The sequence below is a fragment of the Acipenser ruthenus genome, chromosome 9, assembly GCF_902713425.1.
Source record: "Acipenser ruthenus chromosome 9, fAciRut3.2 maternal haplotype, whole genome shotgun sequence".
Taxonomy (NCBI): Eukaryota; Metazoa; Chordata; class Actinopteri; order Acipenseriformes; family Acipenseridae; genus Acipenser; species Acipenser ruthenus.
The window spans coordinates 686,292-708,368 of NC_081197.1; the positions used below are offsets into that span (position 1 = coordinate 686,292).

The 22,077-nt window shown below is 46.2% G+C and overlaps 1 protein-coding gene across 1 annotated transcript; it reads right to left on the reverse strand.

The window, feature by feature from the left end:
• Window positions 1–2,204: 2,204 nt before the first annotated feature.
• LOC117971241 (receptor-interacting serine/threonine-protein kinase 4-like) lies at window positions 2,205–22,068 on the reverse strand. Its single transcript, XM_034919330.2, has 8 exons — window positions 21,244–22,068; window positions 13,285–13,576; window positions 12,078–12,226; window positions 9,599–9,648; window positions 7,489–7,647; window positions 6,234–6,343; window positions 5,228–5,471; window positions 2,205–4,640 (listed from the first exon to the last, which is right to left on the reverse strand). Exons 1-8 carry the CDS (start codon window positions 21,423–21,425, stop codon window positions 3,430–3,432), a joined length of 2,397 nt encoding a protein of 798 aa, XP_034775221.2. The 5' UTR covers window positions 21,426–22,068; the 3' UTR covers window positions 2,205–3,429.
• Window positions 22,069–22,077: the final 9 nt, after the last annotated feature.

The window sequence follows — 22,077 nt, forward strand, 5'->3', positions numbered from 1 at the left end:
GCTGTGGGGTGTTTCAGCTGCACCCCTGCCATTAGTTTTACTTTTTGCTCAAAACATACAACTTTCCAATGTTTCGCTATGTTTCATATACCTTTGATAGATTTTATATATATATATATATATATATATATATATATATATATATATATATATATATATATATATACACACACACACACACACACAGATCTAGATCTATCTATCTTAAATGTTTTATTGTCATTCTATATTAACATCATTGTATAGTGTTCTTTCTGTTTCTCTTTATAAATGTCAATATTAATCTTGTATTATAGATCAATCTGGTTTTCAGATCCCAATCAGTCAGGGAGCATATTCTCTCCAAATCCAACAATGTCACGCAGGACCTGCAGGTGAGATCCTTTCTACTCAGCCCTCTTTTATTATATTATTATTATTATTGTTATCAAATCATGCATCCATTCAGCCTTGCATCCTCTTTCTCAGGTCTGCACGGTTCTGCTTATGACCCCAATGTACACATAATGCAGTGCGGCGCGGTCCAAAGCGCATACTACCACAACAGTTACATCCCTCAGCCTGCAATGGGGCTTCCCCAGCAGACAGTGCACCAGCAGCCGCAGCCGCTGTACTACAGCCAGCCAGACAACCGCGCTGTGATCTACCAGGTACCCCCGAACCAGCTCCAGCAGGGCTTGTATCAGCAGCCCTCCACCAGACAGCCTCCCTTCTACCTGCCTCCCTACCAGGACCCCCCGCTCAGAACCGGCAGCCTGCCTGTGAGCTTCCAGCCCCCGCAGGAGCACTACATCCAGTACCACATCCAGGAGAAGAACAGCAGCCTGCAGCCACCAGCGGACCTCACGCATTTCGGACTGAGACACGTGGCAACCTTGCTGCCAGGGAGCGCCGCAGCGCCGCTGTTACCAGGAGGCGCCCAGACTATAAAACTGGAAGCCCCGGGTGCTGCCTTCGAGTCGCAGGCTGCTGCTCTTGAACCTCGGATTCCTGGTCCATCGGTTGTAACAGCCCCTGTTCTCCCGCATGGAATCCTTCCCCGATTCCTCAAAATTCAAGGTCAGTCTTTTAAACCGCAGGGAAGCCCGGTCTGGGACAGTGACCTGTCAGAGTTTGCTTCCCTCCTCTCTGTTGTGAAAGATTCATCCAGCACTTCAGAGTGTGCATTGGAGGACCTGAATAAAACTTCCCAGCTCAGAGAGGATGGACCAGAAGGCCCCAAGCCTGATTTCGAGATTAAGAAAGAACCGAGGGAGGAACTCGTTCCAGATACTGGACCACTGACAGGCACGGCTGAAGTCACCTCGTTGGAAGAGGCCATGAAAATATTCCACTGCGAGCCAGATCTGGGCAAAGCAATGAGGTGCCTGGAGCACGCATTCCCAGCAAGCACAGAGACCACAGCTCTCAGAGAACCAGAGAACCAGGTCCACTTGCTAAAGACCGTCCCCAGCGGGACAGCTTCTCGTGCAGCTCCTGAAGAAGAAGTCTGTCTCGGCGGTCTTTTTAAAATCCTGGGGGCTGCAGAACCTGGACGGGAGATGGACTTCTTTTACGAAGTAGATAACCTGGGCTGGTTCTGCGAGTTTCAGATTTTCGGCCGGCCCGTGTCCCTGGAAGGAATGGAAAGGCAGGGGGCTGGTCCGGAGGACGCGATGGAAGAGCTTCACCTTTAAGGAGGATCGGAAGCTGGGGAGTCAGAGCGTGACTCGCCCTGTGCTCCCTCGAGACATCTCAGGAAAAAAAAAAAATAAGAGCGGATTCAAAAGGAAAAGAGAAAACAGAACATATGAACAGATAGATGATAGGTATATAGATATTTACTGAAAATATGATCAGTGTCACTAAAACTGTATTTATACACGCAGCTTCAGTAGCACACAGACAAATCCTGCAGAAGTAGGTCTTCATCTGATAACTCATGACAAACAAGGTGTCTGTAGCAAACATGTTTCAATACGGGGTCATTATTGAGGCAATCCACTTTTTTCATATAGATCTGCGATGTCCATTTCATACATTCATTCATGGTCAAGGTTCACTTATCCTAAACCAGAAGGGGCGTGTCAATTTCTCCAGGAGATGTACTCCTACCTTGAAGACAGAATTTCACAATACAACAGTACAATGAATATCATAGGGAAAGCAGGGAGCTTCAGTGCATTACACAACCTCTGTTTAAGAAAGAGAGACCATGCAAACAGTTAGATTGATCCATATTTATTAATGGCATACAGTTATTATATACAGACAGATGAAACGGTGTGCAGACTGTGTACTCTGTTCCATACTGTTTTCAGCTTGAAGCCCTGCCCAATACACTTTGCTTTGCCCAATGCAACAGCAGTAAATTACAGGCTTGAAATTCACCAGCAAAGGTTATGCCAATGTGACAATGAAAGGAATCAGCTGACCCCAGACAGAGCGCTGTATTGTGGAGGTCACAGGGTACAGCCTGCAGGTCTCCCCTGTCTTACAGCAGTCTGAGGCCGACAGACAGTTAGCACTCGTATTGAAAGCTGTGCATCACCATTAGAAACCTTTCTAGACTGCACTGTAACTCTGTTTAGAGGTCATATTGGTGGGTCGCTTTCTAGATTAAACTCTACGGGCTCCAGTCCTGAGCCACGTTCTGTACAGTGGACGAGGCCACGTGTTTGTGCGGTGGGGTGTCCAGTGCACGTGGTTTAAGTGCGGTTGAGACAATGCAGAGTTCTGCACGTTCTCCACTGTCAGTAAGTTACACTCCAGGTGTGTCGCCAGGTTGAGCAGCTGCAGTACTGGGAATACTATTAGGACCGCTGTTTTGGTCATTAACATTAGACCCCAGATCCCATTAAGTGAAAGTGTGCAATATCTTAGCAATCATAAAAAAAACATGTACATTGGAATCGTAAAATATACAACAATATTAAATATCACACATGCGCGAGAGATCAAAACATCTGCAAAAATACAATTTACATTGACAGTATGAAACAAAATCTTAAACAACTTTGTTTTTTTTTTGTAGAATTAAAAGAAATAGGTCAGATATTAATCTTTCTTTTTTTCTCCTTTTGATTAAAACAAGAACAGACTAAAAAACCCTCAGTTTTGACAAAGCATATTTACAGCAAACGGTTCAAATTTGGCCGAGCAAACTGTGCCCTGACCAGAACTGCTTTTCTAATACACATATTGTACATCACGAATGTTGCATTTGCTTGTACAGTACTTCATTATCCTTGCATAAAACTGCAGGAACTTCCACTATTTCTTCAAAACGGCTCCTATTCATGCAAAGAATAAAAAATAATGTTTTAAAAAGAAATGTTTGTACTTTCCAACTCAACGACAGATTAAAGATGTGGGATTATGAACCCGTGGCAGCTGCAGGTGACCCGTCTGGGTTTTCATTTTATACTCCCGGCGTGTGCGGTTCAAAGATCAGGACACTTTCTCCTCGATCTGGTCTTCAGTTTGCAGCAGCCGCTTCACCACGGAGGTCTTCCCATTCTCCTGTGCAAGCTGCAGGGGAGTCTGAGCTGCAGCGTTCTGGCAGTTCACCAGGGCGCCGTGTGCAAGCAGGGTGTGGACGGCCTGCAGATGCCCTCCTTTGGCAGCCAGATGGAGAGCGGTGAAGCCCTGCTTGTCAGCCAGGTTCACACTTTCAGAGCTGGACAGCAGGAGCTCCTTTATGACCTCTGAATGGCCCTCCTCAGCGGCCAAATGGCAAGCCGGTCTGTGGTCGTGGTCTTTGGCGTGAACATTGGCTTGCTCGTCGATGAGCAGTCTAACTGTCGGGAGATGGCCGAACTGGGAAGCGAGATGCAGAGCAGTCCACCCTACCCCAGTTCTTGCCTCCAGGTCCGCTTTGTGTTTGAGGAGCAGCCTGGAGGTGCTGGTGTGCCCAGTTTCAGCAGCCACGTGCAGCGGGGTACGCAGCGTGGCGGTCGGTACGCTGACGTCAGCGCCCAGCTCGATCAAGAGGCGCGCCATCCTGTAGTGGCCCCTCTGAGCGGCCAGGTGCAGCGGGGTTCTCCCGTCGGAGGTCTGGGTGTTGACGTGGGCCCCAGACTGCTTCACCAGCAGCTTGACGATTGACAGGTGGCCCTGCCAGGCTGCGAAGTGGAGCGGCGCCCAGTCGTCCTTCCCCTTCAGGTGCACGTCGGCCCCTCTGCTCAGCAGGACCCGCACCACCTTGTCCTGGCCGTGCTGGCAGGCGATGTGCAGCGGCGTCCGGCCCTCGAAGTCCGTCTCATTGATGGAGGCGCCCCGGTCCAGCAGCTGCCTGGCGATGGTTTCGTCCCCGCTCTGCGCTGTGAAGTGCAGGGGGGTGTACTGGTCCTCGTCCTTGGCGTTCACATTGGTCTTCCTCCCCAGCAGGAGTTCTGTGATGTTCTTCAGCCTCTTCTCCACCGCCAGGTGGATGGGGGTGGAGCCCCGGCTGTTGGCCAGGTTGGGGTTGGCGTTGTAGAGCAGGAGCAGTTTCACGGCCTCGTCGTTGGACAGCTGGACGGCGTAGTGCAGGAGGCTCAGGCCGTCTTCCAAGACGAGGTCCACGTCCTGAGGCTGCAGGATCTTCATCAGTTTGGCAATGTCTTCAGACATGATGGCCTCGCAAAGCTTCTTCTTCTGCAGATCTAAAGTCCCAGATTCTGAATGGAGGAGGAGGAGGAATAACACAGGCTGATGTTACTACAGGAACAGCACATTGCCCTTGAGCAAAAACAACATTACAGCCATGCTGAGCATATCCAGCGGGCAAAACAGGAAAAACAGCAATAAGGTAGAGGTGCGAAATATTACATGGATGCAACACCTGGGTAATAACGTTTAGCTCAAACCGTTTCTTCAAGGAATATCTACCGAAGGGGTTGGACTTCATTTCACAGCTGCATAAATACCCCTCATCATAATTGTTATTCTCATCATCATGAAATGCCTTAATTCTGTTTGTAGCATCCTGTAGCGCACATTTAAAGATGACTTATTCACTGTTTATAATCTTTAAACTAAAGCATGAGTGCTTTGAGAAGATGTATCTTTTCTAGGGTACCACTTTCTGGGTAGGGATGCTTTTTATGTGACTTATGCAATATATCTTATCCTTACAACACGTTTCAGAAAAAATTATTAACGTGCATTGCCATGCAGTGTATTTTTATTATTATTTCCGATTAGATTTGTACACTCATTAAACACACCTGCGTATACAGATTCAGGAACTGCCCTTCTTACTCACCGCTGGAAGAGTTTTCTTTTTCAAATGACAGCAACAAGGACCCTTGAGAAGAGAAGGCAGAGTCCACAGAGGAGATTCCCGAGAGCCTCTTGCTGGTCATCTCTTTACACTCAGAGTTTTCCTTCATGCAGCCGAAGCTTTGTGAAATCCCGCAGTCTATCTGGCTCAGAAGCTCAGAAAGACTGTAATCTTTGTCAGCAGCCATCGGAGCGGACTTCATCCCCATCTGCTCCACAACGATCTCCTGTAGGGAGAGGGAGAGCATGGGGTCTTTTCAACTGATCTGAACACAGACGTCATCTGAATTTAACAACAAAACAGCACCTTCCCTGATGTTTCATTTAATTTTAGACAGAGATATAACAGAGACTGACATCATGCATGTTTATTTTTTCAGAACCTGGCCACGAGAAGCTCTGTAGACTGGTGAGGCGACTGCTGATTTTGCCTGCTTAACACACGCTAGAACCAATGTGACATTCCCTGTGTGATCTCCAGCGAAGATGAGCCACTTTACAGCCAAGAACCTGTGTTCCCCTGACTGCACGACTCACCCTGCACACCACGCGGCCGTGCCTTTACCAGGGGAGACTCTGAGGGACCCCTGCGCTCCCCTGACTGCATGATTCACCCTGCACACCACGTGGCCGTGTCTTTACCAGGTAAGACCCTGAGGGACCCCTGCGCTGCCCTGACTGCATGATTCACCCTGCACACCACACGGTCATTCCTTTACCAGGGGAGACCCTGAGGGACCCCTGCACTGCCCTGACTGCATGATTCACCCCGCACACCACACGGTCATGCCTTTACCAAGGGGGGACAGTCAGGGAACCCTGAAACTGGCATTTTGGATGCGACACCACAAAAAAAAGCTTTGCATATTTCAGTTTCATTCCAGTTCTGTCTTGGCTTTGTATGCGTTCTCTTCTCAAACAAATCACAGCACTGAAAAAGATCACATCCCTGGTTAAGTGTACAATTGCATTGTGAAGCCTTACTGTACCTGGCTGCTGGCATCTTGCCTCTGGCTGGTATCTGTGTCCTGCTCATCGAGCATATCTTTGGTTTCCTCCTGTGGTTTAGAACACAGTTCCTCTGCCTCCGAAGTAATTTCTGAAAACATGACAATAATTATACAACTTTATTTTAGGGAACACCATATGGCGCTTGGGCATAGATAATAACACCCTTAAAAATCTTCTTACTTAGTCTCCAAAGAAATATTCTATATAAAAAATATACTGAAAATTATTAGAGAGTAATATTACTATCTGTATCAGCAAGGATGAAAATAAGACTCCTATTGCATAGCAGCTTCACCCATTCCAGGTTTTACTACAAGCTTGATCAGCCCCAGTGTACACAACACAATGCAATGTTTCACTGCATCTACACAACACAATGCAATGTTTCACTGCATCTACACAACACAATGCAATGTTGCACTGCATCTGTAACACAAAAGTATTAGTTTGAAAAACAAAACAAATTGGTATAAGTGTAGAAAGACAGGCCAGGCTTTTCAGCGATGGACAACTCGAGAGAATTAGAATACCGATCTTAAGATCTAAATAAGTCTCTCTGCTCCAGGTAAAGAGCGCGGACTGTCTCTCTGCTCCAGGTAAAGAGCGCGGCCCGTCTCTCTGCTCCAGGTAAAGAGCGCGGACTGTCTCTCTGCTCCAGGTAAAGAGCGCGGACTGTCTCTCTGCTCCAGGTAAAGAGCGTGGCCCGTCTCTCTGCCTCAGGTAAAGAGCGTGGCCCGTCTCTCTGCCCCAGGTAAAGAGCGCGGCCCGTCTCTCTGCCCCAGGTAAAGAGCGCGGCCCGTCTCTCTGCCCCAGGTAAAGAGCGCGGCCCGTCTCTCTGCCCCAGGTAAAGAGCGCGGCCCGTCTCTCTGCCCCAGGTAAAGAGCGCGGCCCGTCTCTCTGCCCCAGGTAAAGAGCGCGGCCCGTCTCTCTGCCCCAGGTAAAGAGCACGGCCCGTCTCTCTGCTCCAGGTAAAGAGCGCGGCCCGTCTCTCTGCCCCAGGTAAAGAGCGCGGCCCGTCTCTCTGCCCCAGGTAAAGAGCGCGGCCCGTCTCTCTGCTCCAGGTAAAGAGCGCGGCCCGTCTCTCTGCCCCAGGTAAAGAGCGTGGCCCGTCTCTCTGCCCCAGGTAAAGAGCGCGGCCCGTCTCTCTGCCCCAGGTAAAGAGCGTGGCCCGTCTCTCTGCCCCAGGTAAAGAGCGCGGCCCTTCTCTCTGCACCCCTGTCAGAAGACCCTTACCTTGGAAGGACGGGCGCTTGCTGGAGGTGTCCAGCCAGCATCTCTCCATCAGGCTGATGAAGCCGCTGCAGGCCTGCGGTCGGGAGCGAGGGATGGCAGACAGCTCCGGACGCAGCCCCTTCACCACTTTCACCATTATGTGCAGGATGTTGATTTCTTCTGTTAACAAGAAAGAGGTTCACAGGCTTATTAGAAATGCACAAACAGACTCTCTCCAAATCAGTGTCAAACCCATAACGGAAACTGCTTCTGAGACGAGACGAGCGCTTCAACAAGAATGTCTTCAGCTTGTGTTTTTGTTTTGTTTTCAGAACTCCTTGGATGAGCCTGAATGTGTCGCATCGTTCTCCGAAGATGAAGCACAGTTTACACTCCAGGAGGTAGGCATGGCAGCTCGGTTAAACAGTGGATCACCACTTTATGGTTTTACTTTGAAATGTGTTCATTTTTTATAACGTCCAGAGCAATGTAACCCGATGAATAAAGTAAAGTCAGGATGCATGAGTGGCAGGTTGAGCGCTTTTATCAATGGTGTTATAAACTGAGCAAAATGACTTTTGGTTACAAAGACATTTTTTTTTATTATTATGTTAAAAAGACACAGATTGGAAAAAGTTTAAGGATGTAAAAGGGTGAACATGTTGTGCTTTACAGGGCTGTCCTGTAAGCCAGCGCCAGCACAGCTAACAATGCAATGACCATGTGGAAAGGCAGTACAGTGGCTGATCAGAAGCCATGAATTCGGTTATTCTGAGTGAGGACTGAGAACCCTGGGGTGGGGGAGGGCTCATCACCAGTCCCTCAGTGTGCGGATTGTCAACAGCAGTTAAATAAATATTTTCAGATTTACTGGCAAAAACAATCAATCCTCGGGTGTAATCCTGACAACACCCTTTTGTTTCAACAGTCATGGAGAGAAAATGAATGGGCATGACTCTCCGTCTCTGCTCTACTGGCATGAGAGAATAAGAGTTCCAGTAATGCACGGTTACAGGAAAACGCTTCCCCCAGCGAGCCTGTGCACAACTTGTTTAGGCAACAGTATCCCGGCAACTGAAACATTACTGATTCACTCCTGAAGAGCGCTGATGATAGGACACGGAGTTCACCTCCAAGCTCTATTCAAACTGCAGTGCACTATGAGATTACAGGGATGGAAAAACGACTCCCATTGCACAGCAGCGTGATCCACTCCTGGTTTCACTAGGAGTTTAATAAGACACACCTGACCTTCTTAACGATACACTGTGGGCTTATCAAGCTTGTATCAAAACCTGGAACAGGCGAAACTGCTATGCAAGAGAAGCCTTATTCCCATCCCTGAATTCGAATGACTCCCAGGTATTACAGGACCACAGGAGCTGATTGGGTCCTATCTAGCAATCGTGAAGTGAAAGCCAAACCTTTTGGAACAGCTTCTGTGTTTAGGAACGGACATTTAAAAAAAAAAAACAAAGAAACACCAAACCTGAGGGCAGGGACCAAAATAGATTTGTACAAATAAACTGAAAGTAAGCTTAAAATAAATAGGAGCAGTGTTAGCGAGCGTGAGCCTGTTCTCAAGAGCACACCCCCGTCAATGACAACACAGTTAAAGATGAGATTGAACTGGGGCGTTCCACACTACACAAGACACAGCGCTGGAAACACAATGCTCTGTACTGAGCTGAGCTGAACAGTGAGGGACGGAAACACAAGGCTCTGTACTGAGCTGAGCTGAACAGTGAGGGACGGAAACACAAGGCTCTGTACTGAGCTGAGCTGAACAGTGAGGGACGGAAACACAAGGCTCTGTACTGAGCTGAGCTGAACAGTGAGGGACGGAAACACAAGGCTCTGTACTGAGCTGAGCTGAACAGTGAGGGACGGAAACACAAGGCTCTGTACTGAGCTGAGCTGAACAGTGAGGGACGGAAACACAATGCTCTGTACTGAGCTGAGCTGAACAGTGAGGGACGGAAACACAATGCTCTGTACTGAGCTGAGCTGAACAGTGAGGGACGGAAACACTGCCACCGTTTACATGCTATCGTATTTTGTCCTGTATGAACAATGGGAACACTGGGATACACTGTATGGTGTCTTGTGTGAATAATGGGAACACTGGTACCTGCGTATGGTTTCTTCTGTGTCAGTATGCCCCAGATCACAATGGAGAAGCTGAAAAATAAAACAACAAAAATACTTAGTGTGTCAACTTTACATGATTATAATAGATTAGCAAGTAAACCAAAAATACAGTTATTATAGGGATGTAAATAAGACGCCCATTGCATAGCAGTTTGAGCCATGCCTGATTTCACTATGAGTTTAATAAGACACACCTGATCTTTATACCTGTACACTGGGACTAATCAAGCTCGTAGTAAACCCTGGAATGGGTGGAATGGTGCTATGCAATAGGAGTCTTATTTCCATCCCTGTGCTAGGCTATTCATACGTTTGTTATTGAAGCTGGAAGCACCTTGAGATTTAAAATCTAGTAAAACTAGTTATTTTACAGGGTTTCCAAAGAAGACAGGTAACTGTAGACCGAGCCCGTCACTGCAAACACACACAGGCAATCAGCCCCCGCTGTGCACCGTGCCCATCACTGCAAACACACACAGGCAATCAGCCCCCGCTGTGCACCGTGCCCATCACTGCAAACACACACAGGCAATCAGCCCCCGCTGTGCACCGTGCCCATCACTGCAAACACACACAGGCAATCAGCCCCCGCTGTGCACCGTGCCCATCACTGCAAACACACACAGGCAATCAGCCCCCGCTGTGCACCGTGCCCATCACTGCAAACACACACAGGCAATCAGCCCCCGCTGTGCACCGTGCCCATCACTGCAAACACACACAGGCAATCAGCCCCCGCTGTGAACCGTGCCCATCACTGCAAACACACACAGGCAATCAGCCCCCGCTGTGCACCGTGCCCATCACTGCAAACACACACAGGCAATCAGCCCCCGCTGTGCACCGTGCCCATCACTGCAAACACACACAGGCAATCAGCCCCCGCTGTGCACCGTGCCCATCACTGCAAACACACACAGGCAATCAGCCCCCGCTGTGCACCGTGCCCATCACTGCAAACACACACAGGCAATCAGCCCCCGCTGTGCACCGTGCCCATCACTGCAAACACACACAGGCAATCAGCCCCCGCTGTGCACCGTGCCCGTACTGTTTAAAGTGTGTGCAACATAAACAAACAGTCAGAGAGATAAGCAAGTCACAGGCAGTGACGATACATTTGTGGTCTGATCCTTGGATTCTGAATGGAGGCCCAGAGGAACAGGTTCATACAGAAGGTGTGGGCTGTCTGACTCTGTGACTGGAACTACTGGCACAGATTGCATCGTGATCTGGGTGCGACTGTACCATATGTCCCGCTCTTGCAGCACTCTTGCTATTTCTGTGATGAATCACGCAGTGCCGCAGGATTCCCATTGCAGCCTGAATTCCTTTAGCAATTGATCATTAAATGAGACCCGGAAAACCTGCATGATTGTGGCTCTCCAGGGCCAGGGTCGGCCACCCCTGCCCTAGAATGCATTTATGAACATTTGTGCAAGCCCTGGTGTCACTGGGGATGACAGAGACCTTTCAGTGAAGAGTTTCAAGAACTGGAGGTCATTTTAAAACAGACACCATCAAACCTTCTATATAGAAAGGGCATGACTGGTCTGGGTTATAATTCATAATGATCTCTCTCAACTCTACAGCTTGTAGGAGCAACAGTAAGAGCAAGCAGGCAATTCGGATTACAAATCTCTACGCAGTGACCCCACAACCAGCAACCCCACAACCAGCAACCCCAACAGTACTATCTGGAATGGCAGTAAGGAATATATACAGCATCGATGATCAAAGAGTTACACTATTTAGTGAAAACATTAAAGTGATGCCATTATTTTATGTATGGGGGGGCGACAAACTGATTTAAAGAAGGACACACGCACACGCACACACACACACACACACGCACACGCACACGCACACACACACGCACACACATGCACACGCACACATCCCACCCAATTCAATCTATTGGGAATACTGACTAAATGGATGAACTAAAAGGAAAATGACCGACTTCTGTTTGGAGCATCCCCAAACTCCCAAACGCAATCCAACAGGAGCGGGCTGGTTCATAAACACTGACCGTTCAATCCACTCCACTCAGATCATGCCAAGCAGCGCAATGGACATGCAAAGTTCAGTCAGAAAAAGAGGAAGTAATTCAAAAAAACAAGGTGTATCCTTGATATTGGTATTAGAGGCCTGAAAAGAATTCAATACGCTGAATACGTTGAAATCTTGGATTATTATTAGCAGCAGCAGCAGTCGTAGTCATGGACCTTGACATCTATATTAACTACTGGAGTTGACTGTTTTATTAATTACAGCTGACGTGAGACTTGCAACAGCTGTACAAACCAACTGGCAAAAAGTACATTCCTTCAGACTGTAATTCCATATCAGTGTGTGGCGACACTGATAAAATCCCCTCGAGGTAGCTCCAAGGAATCAGAGCCTTATTGTGCACAGCTGGGTACACAGCACGTTACTCCTTGTTTTAATAGACCAACCTGTAAACATCATGCTTGGTGTTCGAGGTCCTGTGTTTGCCCTTGATCCTCTCCGGGGGGAGGTACGCGATCGTGCCACAGAAACCGTCTCTGCTGATGTCATCGGTGCTCGAGAACCCGTTCCATCTCGCCAATCCAAAATCGGAGATCTGAAAAAATCAATCAATCAACACAATTAAATAAATACACACGTTAATTACAAGAAGAAAAGGGGTTCCAAATAAATAATCATGAAACCCCATTACTTCACGCTGTTTATTAATAACAGGGGTTTCCTTCTTTAATCATTTGTTCTTTTTGGCATCTTTACAACGCTATTCATTTCACTCCGTGGGCCCTTCTGGTTTCCACGCCGGCGTGCTTTGGAACTCCCTTGCATGAGGAGTGGTTTGTGATTCATGCGTCGCGTGTTTTTCAAGTCAGGACTCGACCTGTCCCCTTGCCTGACCTATTCTTAGACAGGATTCTAAGTTCTGACTGCAGCACGTATTTTTATTCCATAGTTTTTGCCCCGAGGCTGTGAGGTGCGTGCGTGGATAGAACCTGCTGTAGAGCTGGACTGTAAGGGTGTTCTAGCGCCAGTTCACATGCAGTGTGTAGTTAATAGATAACGTGTCAACAGAACAGCAGGCACCCAGTGAGAATATAAAATCCCAGGCAAGGTTTACAGAAAATCTGTTTCTTCGGAGCGTAGAGAACCAGCAGCAGAACTGCTCCCAGGAAAGGAGTTTCTGGACCAGCAAAGCATCAGCTCTGAGCAGAGACACCAGAGCAGGCCATGGCTGGGACTGAAGCACAGGGTTAAACACAATGGGGAGGCAGTCTCAGCAGGTAGTTCTGCGTGGTGTTCCTACCCTTGTGGGGACTGTTCTGACCCTGTAAGCCTGTGGTGCACAACCCTGGACTCTCAAGACCCATCTCAGTCCAGGTACAAGCAGGTAAGCAGGTAACTCATTTAGGATCTGACTGGAACACAAACCCAGACTGGAATGGATCTGGGTTGGTGTGCCACTGCTGTAAGCACTATAAACAAGCCAGCACCTGGACACAGGCGTGGAGGAAGAATCACTGGGATCCTTTAAGACACAACTTGACCAAGCTTTGAGTTCAGCCGAGCTCAGATGGAGCCGAATGGGCTCCTCTCATGTGTGTGTGTGTGTGTGTGTGTGTTCCTGTGAACCTCATGCAGACAGGCAGGCTCCGGTACCTTCACGTGATAATGTGCGTCCAGCAGGATGTTGGCCGGCTTCAAGTCGAGGTGCAGCAGGGGGGGGTTCATGCAGTGCAGGAAGTTCATCCCCACGGCCGCCTCGTGAATGATGCGGAAGCGCAGTTCCCATGGTAACGGCTCCGAGGCCAGAAGCTTTTCCAGAGATCCCGTCTCCATGTATTCCATGACAAGTCCGACGGGGTCCTGGCAGATGCCGTACACTGGGAGGATGTAGCGGAACTTGGCCATTTCCATTTTCTTGGCTTCGTCGAGCAGCTCGGCGCGTTCCCTGCAACACAGTTACAAAACAATGAGGATAGCAGCACCCTACCAGCGAGGGAAACACACACAGGACTAGCCAAAACAATGAGGATAGCAGCACCCTACCAGCGAGGGAAACACACACAGGACTAGCCAAAACAATGAGGATAGCAGCACCCTACCAGCGAGGGAAACACACACAGGACTAGCCAAAACAATGAGGATAGCAGCACCTTACCAGCGAGGGAAACACACACACAGGAGTAGCACATTACCATTTCCCATGGTGCAAACTTTACACTTGAGCAGCAGCTCCTTGCAAACAAACCAACCTTCTTACACAGAGCGCAAAACCACAAGATCGTTCTTGTTTTGTACTACAAATCATGAGGCACCTGAAGCCCACCTTCCCAGTGCTTAACTCAAATAAAGGAATGCTTGTCATTTATTTTTTTTTGCACTATTATTTGAAGTGTGTTAACCCTTTAACCTGCTGATCAGTTCTAACGCTATAGAACATGCCTCCATGGTCTCTAAGCCTACTGAACAATGTACATGAACACCCACTTAAGCAGCAGGCGGAGCCCCAACAGACTTGCACAATGAACGCTCTGTACTCAATAAAACCAGACATGAAGCAAGAGTGAATGCTGGATTAAGCTTTGCAAACCTCTTGAGGTCTGCATGACTATGGTAAATGGGTGGAGACAGACTTCCTTGCATCCATCAACTTATTCCAATTGACTGTGAAAAGCTGAACCCAAGTGTCTGTGTGTGTAGACAGAGTGGTTAAGCTTAAATCTGACATAAAAGGCGAACAACAGAATGTACCAGACAGTGTCAAAACCAGCCTCAGAGGGAGGGGATCCGAATGTACCAGACAGTGTCAAAACCAGCCTCAGAGGCAGGGGATCCGAATGTACCAGACAGTGTCAAAACCAGGCTCAGAGGTAGAGCATCCGAAGTAAATGAAATACGACTTTCCAAGATAATTTGCTAACAATTTTGCTGTGTCCTAATAATAAACAGATTCCTATTTAATAGTCTTCAGTGCCAGTGCAGTGTTTTAATCAGATTTGTTTTTCATATTAAATTGTGGGGGTGGAGGAGTCTCTAATGTAATTTTTTTAAATGCTGCAAATGTTTCAACAAACTGGGGCTAAGGAGGCGACATTAAAATCCTGAATTATCAGGATTCAAATAGAATAACAAAAAATGCACCGCCCCCCCCCAAAAAAAGCCATACAAACACCAGTCCATATGCACAGACAAACACCAGTCCATATGCACAGACAAACACCAGTCCATATTCACAGACAAACACCAGTCCATATGCACAGACAAACACCAGTCCATATGCACAGACAAACACCAGTCCATATGCACAGACAAACACCAGTCCATATGCACAGACAAACACCAGTCCATATGCACAGACAAACACCAGTCCATATGCACAGACAAACACCAGTCCATATGCACAGACAAACACCAGTCCATATGCACAGACAAACACCAGTCCATATGCACAGACAAACACCAGTCCATATGCACAGACAAACACCAGTCCATATTCACAGACAAACACCAGTCCATATGCACAGACAAACACCAGTCCATATGCACAGACAAACACCAGTCCATATGCACAGACAAACACCAGTCCATATGCACAGACAAACACCAGTCCATATGCACACACACAAACACCAGTCCATATGCACACACACAAACACCAGTCCATATGCACAGACAAACACCAGTCCATATGCACACAGACAAACACCAGTCCATGTGCACAGACAAACACCAGTCCATATTCACACACAAACACCAGTCCATATTCACACACAAACACCAGTCCATATTCACACACAAACACCAGTCCATATTCACACACAAACACCAGTCCATATTCACACACAAACACCAGTCCATATTCACACACGTTTTTAAGGACTGTTTAAGGGATTTGGATAAAAACAGTGCTTTGAAAAATAAGACTAGTCTTCTTATCCTCTCTAAAACAAGATGAAAAAGGGTCCCGCTCTTTCTTAATTAAAGCCCAGTATCGTCAGAAAGGACACTTTTCCCCTCCAGGTATCTCTAACAAAAAGTTCCCACAGTACCCACAGGAGTCTGTGTGGTCCAGTGGTTAAAGAAAATGGCTTGTAACCAGGAGGTTCAAATCCCAGCTCAGCCACTGACTCACTGTGTGTGACCCTGAGCAAGTCACTTCACCTCCTTGTGCTTCGTCTTTCAGGTGAGACGTGGTTGTGAGTGACTCTGTAGCTGATGCATAGTTCACACACCCTAGTCTCTGTAAATCACCTTGGATAAAAGCGTCTGCTAAATAAATAACAAATAACAGTACATTTGCAGACTTCACATGGCTATACTACACATTTAAAATACTTTACAACAGTTTGGCACTTTTGTTTTTTAAAATCTGCTTTACCACACCTCTGTGGCCTCACAATGCTTACCTGTGCTTAACCATGCCTTCGCTATACTTCACTACTCTTTGCTATACCTTTACTATGAGAACATGCCCGCTGGCACATTCTGTTTCTGTCTGCTGCAGTTCCAGACAATGTCAGCATTAACATCCTGAACAGACTAACTGGTATAGCAACATTGCTCATTGCCTCCAGAAAAAAAAAAAAAAAAAAAACTGCTTCAAAACACAGATAAGATCAGAATTTTTCCAACAAAGACTATTTTGAGCGGAATTTGAAAAGGATCGTGTACCACGGGTCGTGTACGAGATGTTTCGACAACGACAGCAGGACCCGGGAACCGCACGAGCTTCACAAAGATAAACTGCTGCTACAAGCAGGGCCTATTCACCAAACTGGAAGGAATGCTTTACAGAGCGGTTACTGCCATGCTCTCAGGATATTACACTGTATTAATAAACCCTAAAACAGGTGAACGGGATTAGCAAACTGACAACCTGCTTTAATTAATCAAAATTCATCAAAACAGACTTTATAATGTATATTTTAAACAGTCCTAAAATAAATTATTCTTTAATGTTTCGTGCATAGGACAATACAGAATGCAGATATTTTACACTGTGGTTATATTATATATATGTTCATATTTTTGCGTATGACAAAGAGTCTTGTTCAAGTTGGATTTTCCAAAAAGTGAATTGCAAAAGGTAAAGGAAGTGGCTCACACAATACTGCCTGTTACAATTACATAACAAACCAAATTACCAGGTAGGCTGACCTGCTATTTATAATAAGTTACACCAAAAACAATTCCAAACACAGGCAGACTTCAGCTGTCTAATAATATAAATCATACCAGCTCTATGGATTTGCTAGTACACATACAGAAAGAACAATAAAAGCACCTTGAAATAGTTGCCATGGAAACAGGGTTCAGGTGGACTTCAAGCCCTCTTGTTGTGCAACAGCCCGCGTCGAGGTACTGCTTCACAGATGTGTCGCTGTTTCATTTGTGTTTTACTGTGTCATTTCCCTGATTAACCCAAGTGTTAAGCAGCACACTGCTGAATCCATTCCCTAGTGGGATGAATATTATTCTTTAGAAAAACACAGAGATGCGTCTCAAAGTGTGGACTTTCCCGGAGCGTCAAGCATCAGAGGAACAGATAGCCTGCTGTGAAGAAGCTGTTGGATTGATGGCCATTCACATCCCCACAGAGACATCAGAGCTATACAATCGGCTGACATCAAGCAGACACCTAATCAACCTGCCAATAAACTACCTACGTGCTAACTGCAGATCAGCAATAAACTACCTACGTGCAGACGAAGGACTGGGAAACATCGTAGCTATCCTAACACACTCTTCTCATCTTCACCGTGAAACATCGTAGCTATCCTAACACACTCTTCTCATCTTCACCGTGAAACATCGTAGCTATCCTAACACGCTCTTCTCATCTTCACCGTGAAACATCGCAGCTATCCTAACACGCTCTTCTCATCTTCACCGTGAAACATCGTAGCTATCCTAACACGCTCTTCTCATCTTCACCGTGAAACATCGTAGCTATCCTAACACGCTCTTCTCATCTTCACCGTGAAACATCGTAGCTATCCTAACACACTCTTCTCATCTTCACCGTGAAACATCGTAGCTATCCTAACACGCTCTTCTCATCTTCACCGTGAAACATCGTAGCTATCCTAACACGCTCTTCTCATCTTCACCGTGAAACATCGTAGCTATCCTAACACGCTCTTCTCATCTTCACCGTGAAACATCGTAGCTATCCTAACACGCTCTTCTCATCTTCACCGTGAAACATCGTAGCTATCCTAACACGCTCTTCTCATCTTCACCGTGAAACATCGTAGCTATCCTAACACGCTCTTCTCATCTTCACCGTGAAACATCGTAGCTATCCTAACACGCTCTTCTCATCTTCACCGTGAAACATCGTAGCTATCCTAACACGCTCTTCTCATCTTCACCGTGAAACATCGTAGCTATCCTAACACGCTCTTCTCATCTTCACCGTGAAACATCGTAGCTATCCTAACACGCTCTTCTCATCTTCACCGTGAAACATCGTAGCTATCCTAACACGCTCTTCTCATCTTCACCGTGAAACATCGTAGCTATCCTAACACGCTCTTCTCATCTTCACCGTGAAACATCGTAGCTATCCTAACACACTCTTCTCATCTTCACCGGGAAACATCGTAGCTATCCTAACACACTCTTCTCATCTTCACCGGGAAACATCGTAGCTATCCTAACACACTCTTCTCATCTTCACCGGGAAACATCGTAGCTATCCTAACACACTCTTCTCATCTTCACCGTGAAACATCGTAGCTATCCTAACACACTCTTCTCATCTTCACCGTGAAACATCGTAGCTATCCTAACACACTCTTCTCATCTTCACCGTGAAACATCGCAGCTATCCTAACACACTCTTCTCATCTTCACTGTGAAACATCGTAGCTATCCTAATACACTCTTCTCTGTGAAACATTAAGAGGTGGGGAAACACCCATTAGGAACACATGCAGTATTTGCCCCGGGGGGTGACGCTGCCACTCTTGCCCAATGGTTTTGACAGTGCAGACTTACAGTTACAAAGGTTAACAAAAAACTCTTCTTATGTTGATTAGTTGGCATGGGAATTTTCCCCCAACAATGGGCTCCATTATAAAACACTTCCAATACAATACAAAAGCACATTCAACACACAGCAGCTATACTCTTTGGTTGAATGTCCTAAATGCATTACGAAAACAAAACAATGTTCTTTGATTGTAAGAACAGTTTTAAACATACATACATACATACATACATACATACATAGATTGGCTTCAGTGAGTTACAGGAAAATAATTCCATCTAGTGTTTCTGTGACGTCATAAGCTATGAGACTGTTCTATGTGGTTATTCGTTAGTGCTTCAGCTTTATTTGGATGATTGTCTTTACCTTGTTTTAATTTCCCATTCCTCTTCAGTTTCTCATTTAAATCACTTTTTTTTTTTTAAAGTATTCTCATTTTGTTGATCATTAATGAACATTTCTGTACTATGGGTGTTGTCGAGTGATTGAAAACGAGACATTTTGTGTTTGAATTGAAAGTGACGGTCTCGAGGAGTCGAATGGGTCAAAGTTCAAAGTATATTTTCTTCCAGGGGAATTACAGTATCACTTTTTGACGTCACTGCTGTGGTATTATGATTTTTTTTCTTTTTAATGGCTCAGGATGCAAATATATAGACTTCTTGCCCAAATGTTCTATTCAGCAGCCCATCGAGGGATTATTACTGTACAAACCCCCAGGACTGTGCTATAAAATGTAAACTGTGTGATCCCAGCCCATCGAGGGATTATTACTGTACAAACCCCCAGGACTGTGCTATAAAATGTAAACTGTGTGATCCCAGCCCATCGAGGGATTATTACTGTACAAACCCCCAGGACTGTGCTATAAAATGTAAACTGTGTGATCCCAGCCCATCGAGGGATTATTACTGTACAAACCCCCAGGACTGTGCTATAAAATGTAAACTGTGTGATCCCAGCCCATCGAGGGATTATTACTGTACAAACCCCCAGGACTGTGCTATAAAATGTAAACTGTGTGATCCCAGCCCGTTTTAATGGCATGTCAATGATCTTTACTTGACGGGATTCGTTCTGAAGGTCCTTTGCAGGTTTTGATTCCTCGTGCAGGCAGGGGGAGATGTTTACTCTGTGGGACAGGACTAGTTGCTGATCTACTGAAACAACCTTGTACACCACATGGCATACATCTGAGGAGGCAGCAATCAAAGAGTGCAGTCTTTATACTTCATTCAGGACAGAGCATTTTCAATATTAACACAGAGTCACTACACTGATACAAATATTCTCTGATTAAGCAGAGCTTTTAAAAAAGAGATGCATGAACTTCTAGCCCGCTCTCCAACAGCTGAAAAAAAGGGTTCATGGACAGCAAACTGTGACTGCATTAATAATAATAATAATAATAATAATAATAATAATAATAATAATAATAATAATAATAATAATAATAAGGGTATTGAACAAAACTTTCTTTTCAATTTTAAGAATATGGCTCACAGGCACAAGCCAAAGCCAGGGTCGAGATCAATTCCAATTCCGTTTGAATCTATTCTAATTCCAATTCTAATTCCATTTGAATCAATTCTAATTCCAATTCCAATTCCATTTTAATCAATTCTAATTCCAATTCCAATTCCATTTGAATCCATTCCAATTCCTTCAAAAGGAACAGCAGCGTGGGTAGATACCCTCATACAAGTTCAGGATGCACACTGCACGCTAGACTGTAGCTTATCATGCTCTCCCACGCACACCTGTCTGCTTTACCCTTATGACACTGCAGAAATCCCTACCCTATCACCATGTTAAAAGCACAGCAATCTGCAATGTGAATATAAATAGCACTTAGGACTTTGAGGGGGATGTGAAGCAATGGCATGCAGGCTTTCCATAACACAGAAGGAATGCATTTATTTATCGTGTTGAATAACCTGCACCTTTCACATACACCAGAGTGATTCTCCAAGCTTTAAAATCAACATGAATGAAACACACATGCAGCAAGTTTGCAGCTCCTTCCTTTAAAAAACAGATTGATAAACCCACAGACAAAGAGTTCCTTAACCGGCAAATGAACTGCGTGTGCGTCAGAAAGGGAAATTCGAATGAATGCGTTTGAATAGATTTCAAGAACACGGACCGTGTTAATAAAGTAAACGTCAGAAATGATTGACACACACAGTCAGGAACAGAAGGCACACCTGGGTCTGGGGTGTTTTTGACACAGATCCACCAGTGAAAGATTTCCTTTAGTGGTGTGGTGATTATTAAGCAAAGACGAGATCCACATTGCATTGCTAGCAAAACAATTAAAAACCCTGCAGTTCAAAGTGAAGGTGTCAGGTACCCAGTTCAGCGTGACAGGACAGGGCAGGGCAGGACAGACACAAACAGACAGACACACAGACGCACAGACACACAGACGCACAGACACACAGACCCAGCAGCTCCCTGCAGTTCAAAGTGAAGGTGTCAGGTACTCAGTTCACCATGACAGGACAGGGCAGGGCAGGACAGGACAGGACAGACACAGACACAAACATACACACAGACACAGACACAGAGACAGAGACAGACAGACAGACAGACAGACAGACACAGACACCGACACCTACTTTTCATCCACGCGCAGGCTGGGAGGGCACTTGATTGCCAGCCATGTTTTCCAGTGTACATGTCTCACTTTGTAAACTTGCCCAAATCCACCAGAACCAATTTTCTCCCACTTCCCAAACTCATCACAGTCAAACGTCTTGAGCAGCCCCATTCCCGAGGGGGAGCTCTCCTGGTGCTCCATGTCCAGTAGTTGACACTCTGTTTGTTCTGTTGTTTTTACCCAGCTCTGTACCTTGAGCTTCCCTGTTCTCTCACACTGTTTGCCTGGCTGTTATTTGCTCTACTCCCTTCCCAGGTGATTAGGGAGTGTTCATGCACCTCGGGGTACTGTGACATCATTTCCTGTCAGAAGCTCGCTGTTTTGTTTTCTGTTCAGGTACTGGCTGCCCTTGAGATTTCTATCAGGCTGTTTACAAATATGGGCATTACAGCATATACCGGCTGTACGGAGTCTGTGCAAGCGAGATGCTTCTCATTGAGATTTCTGGAAGTACAGATTTGTTGTTGACAATAAACAACTCAGCCCCGTAAACTAAATCAGTCTTGACCGTTAGCTTGAAGCTCTTCCAGAATATGCCTGTGTCATATAGTATGTAGCCCTGGTTCAGTAAGAACACATTTGCAATATGTATTTAAATGGAGTTTGTCAGACTGAACCACAGTGATTCAGAGGTAGTCTGTTCTAGAAGCGCAGCTTTGCAACAGGCGGGTCAGTCAGTAATACTGATTGCGGAACCGGCTTGAGCAATATCGCGCAACCAGACACGCGTAATTACAGAACATGAAAACAACAGGACCGAGTCAAAGCTTTCCGAATCGGGACCATGCGTTCT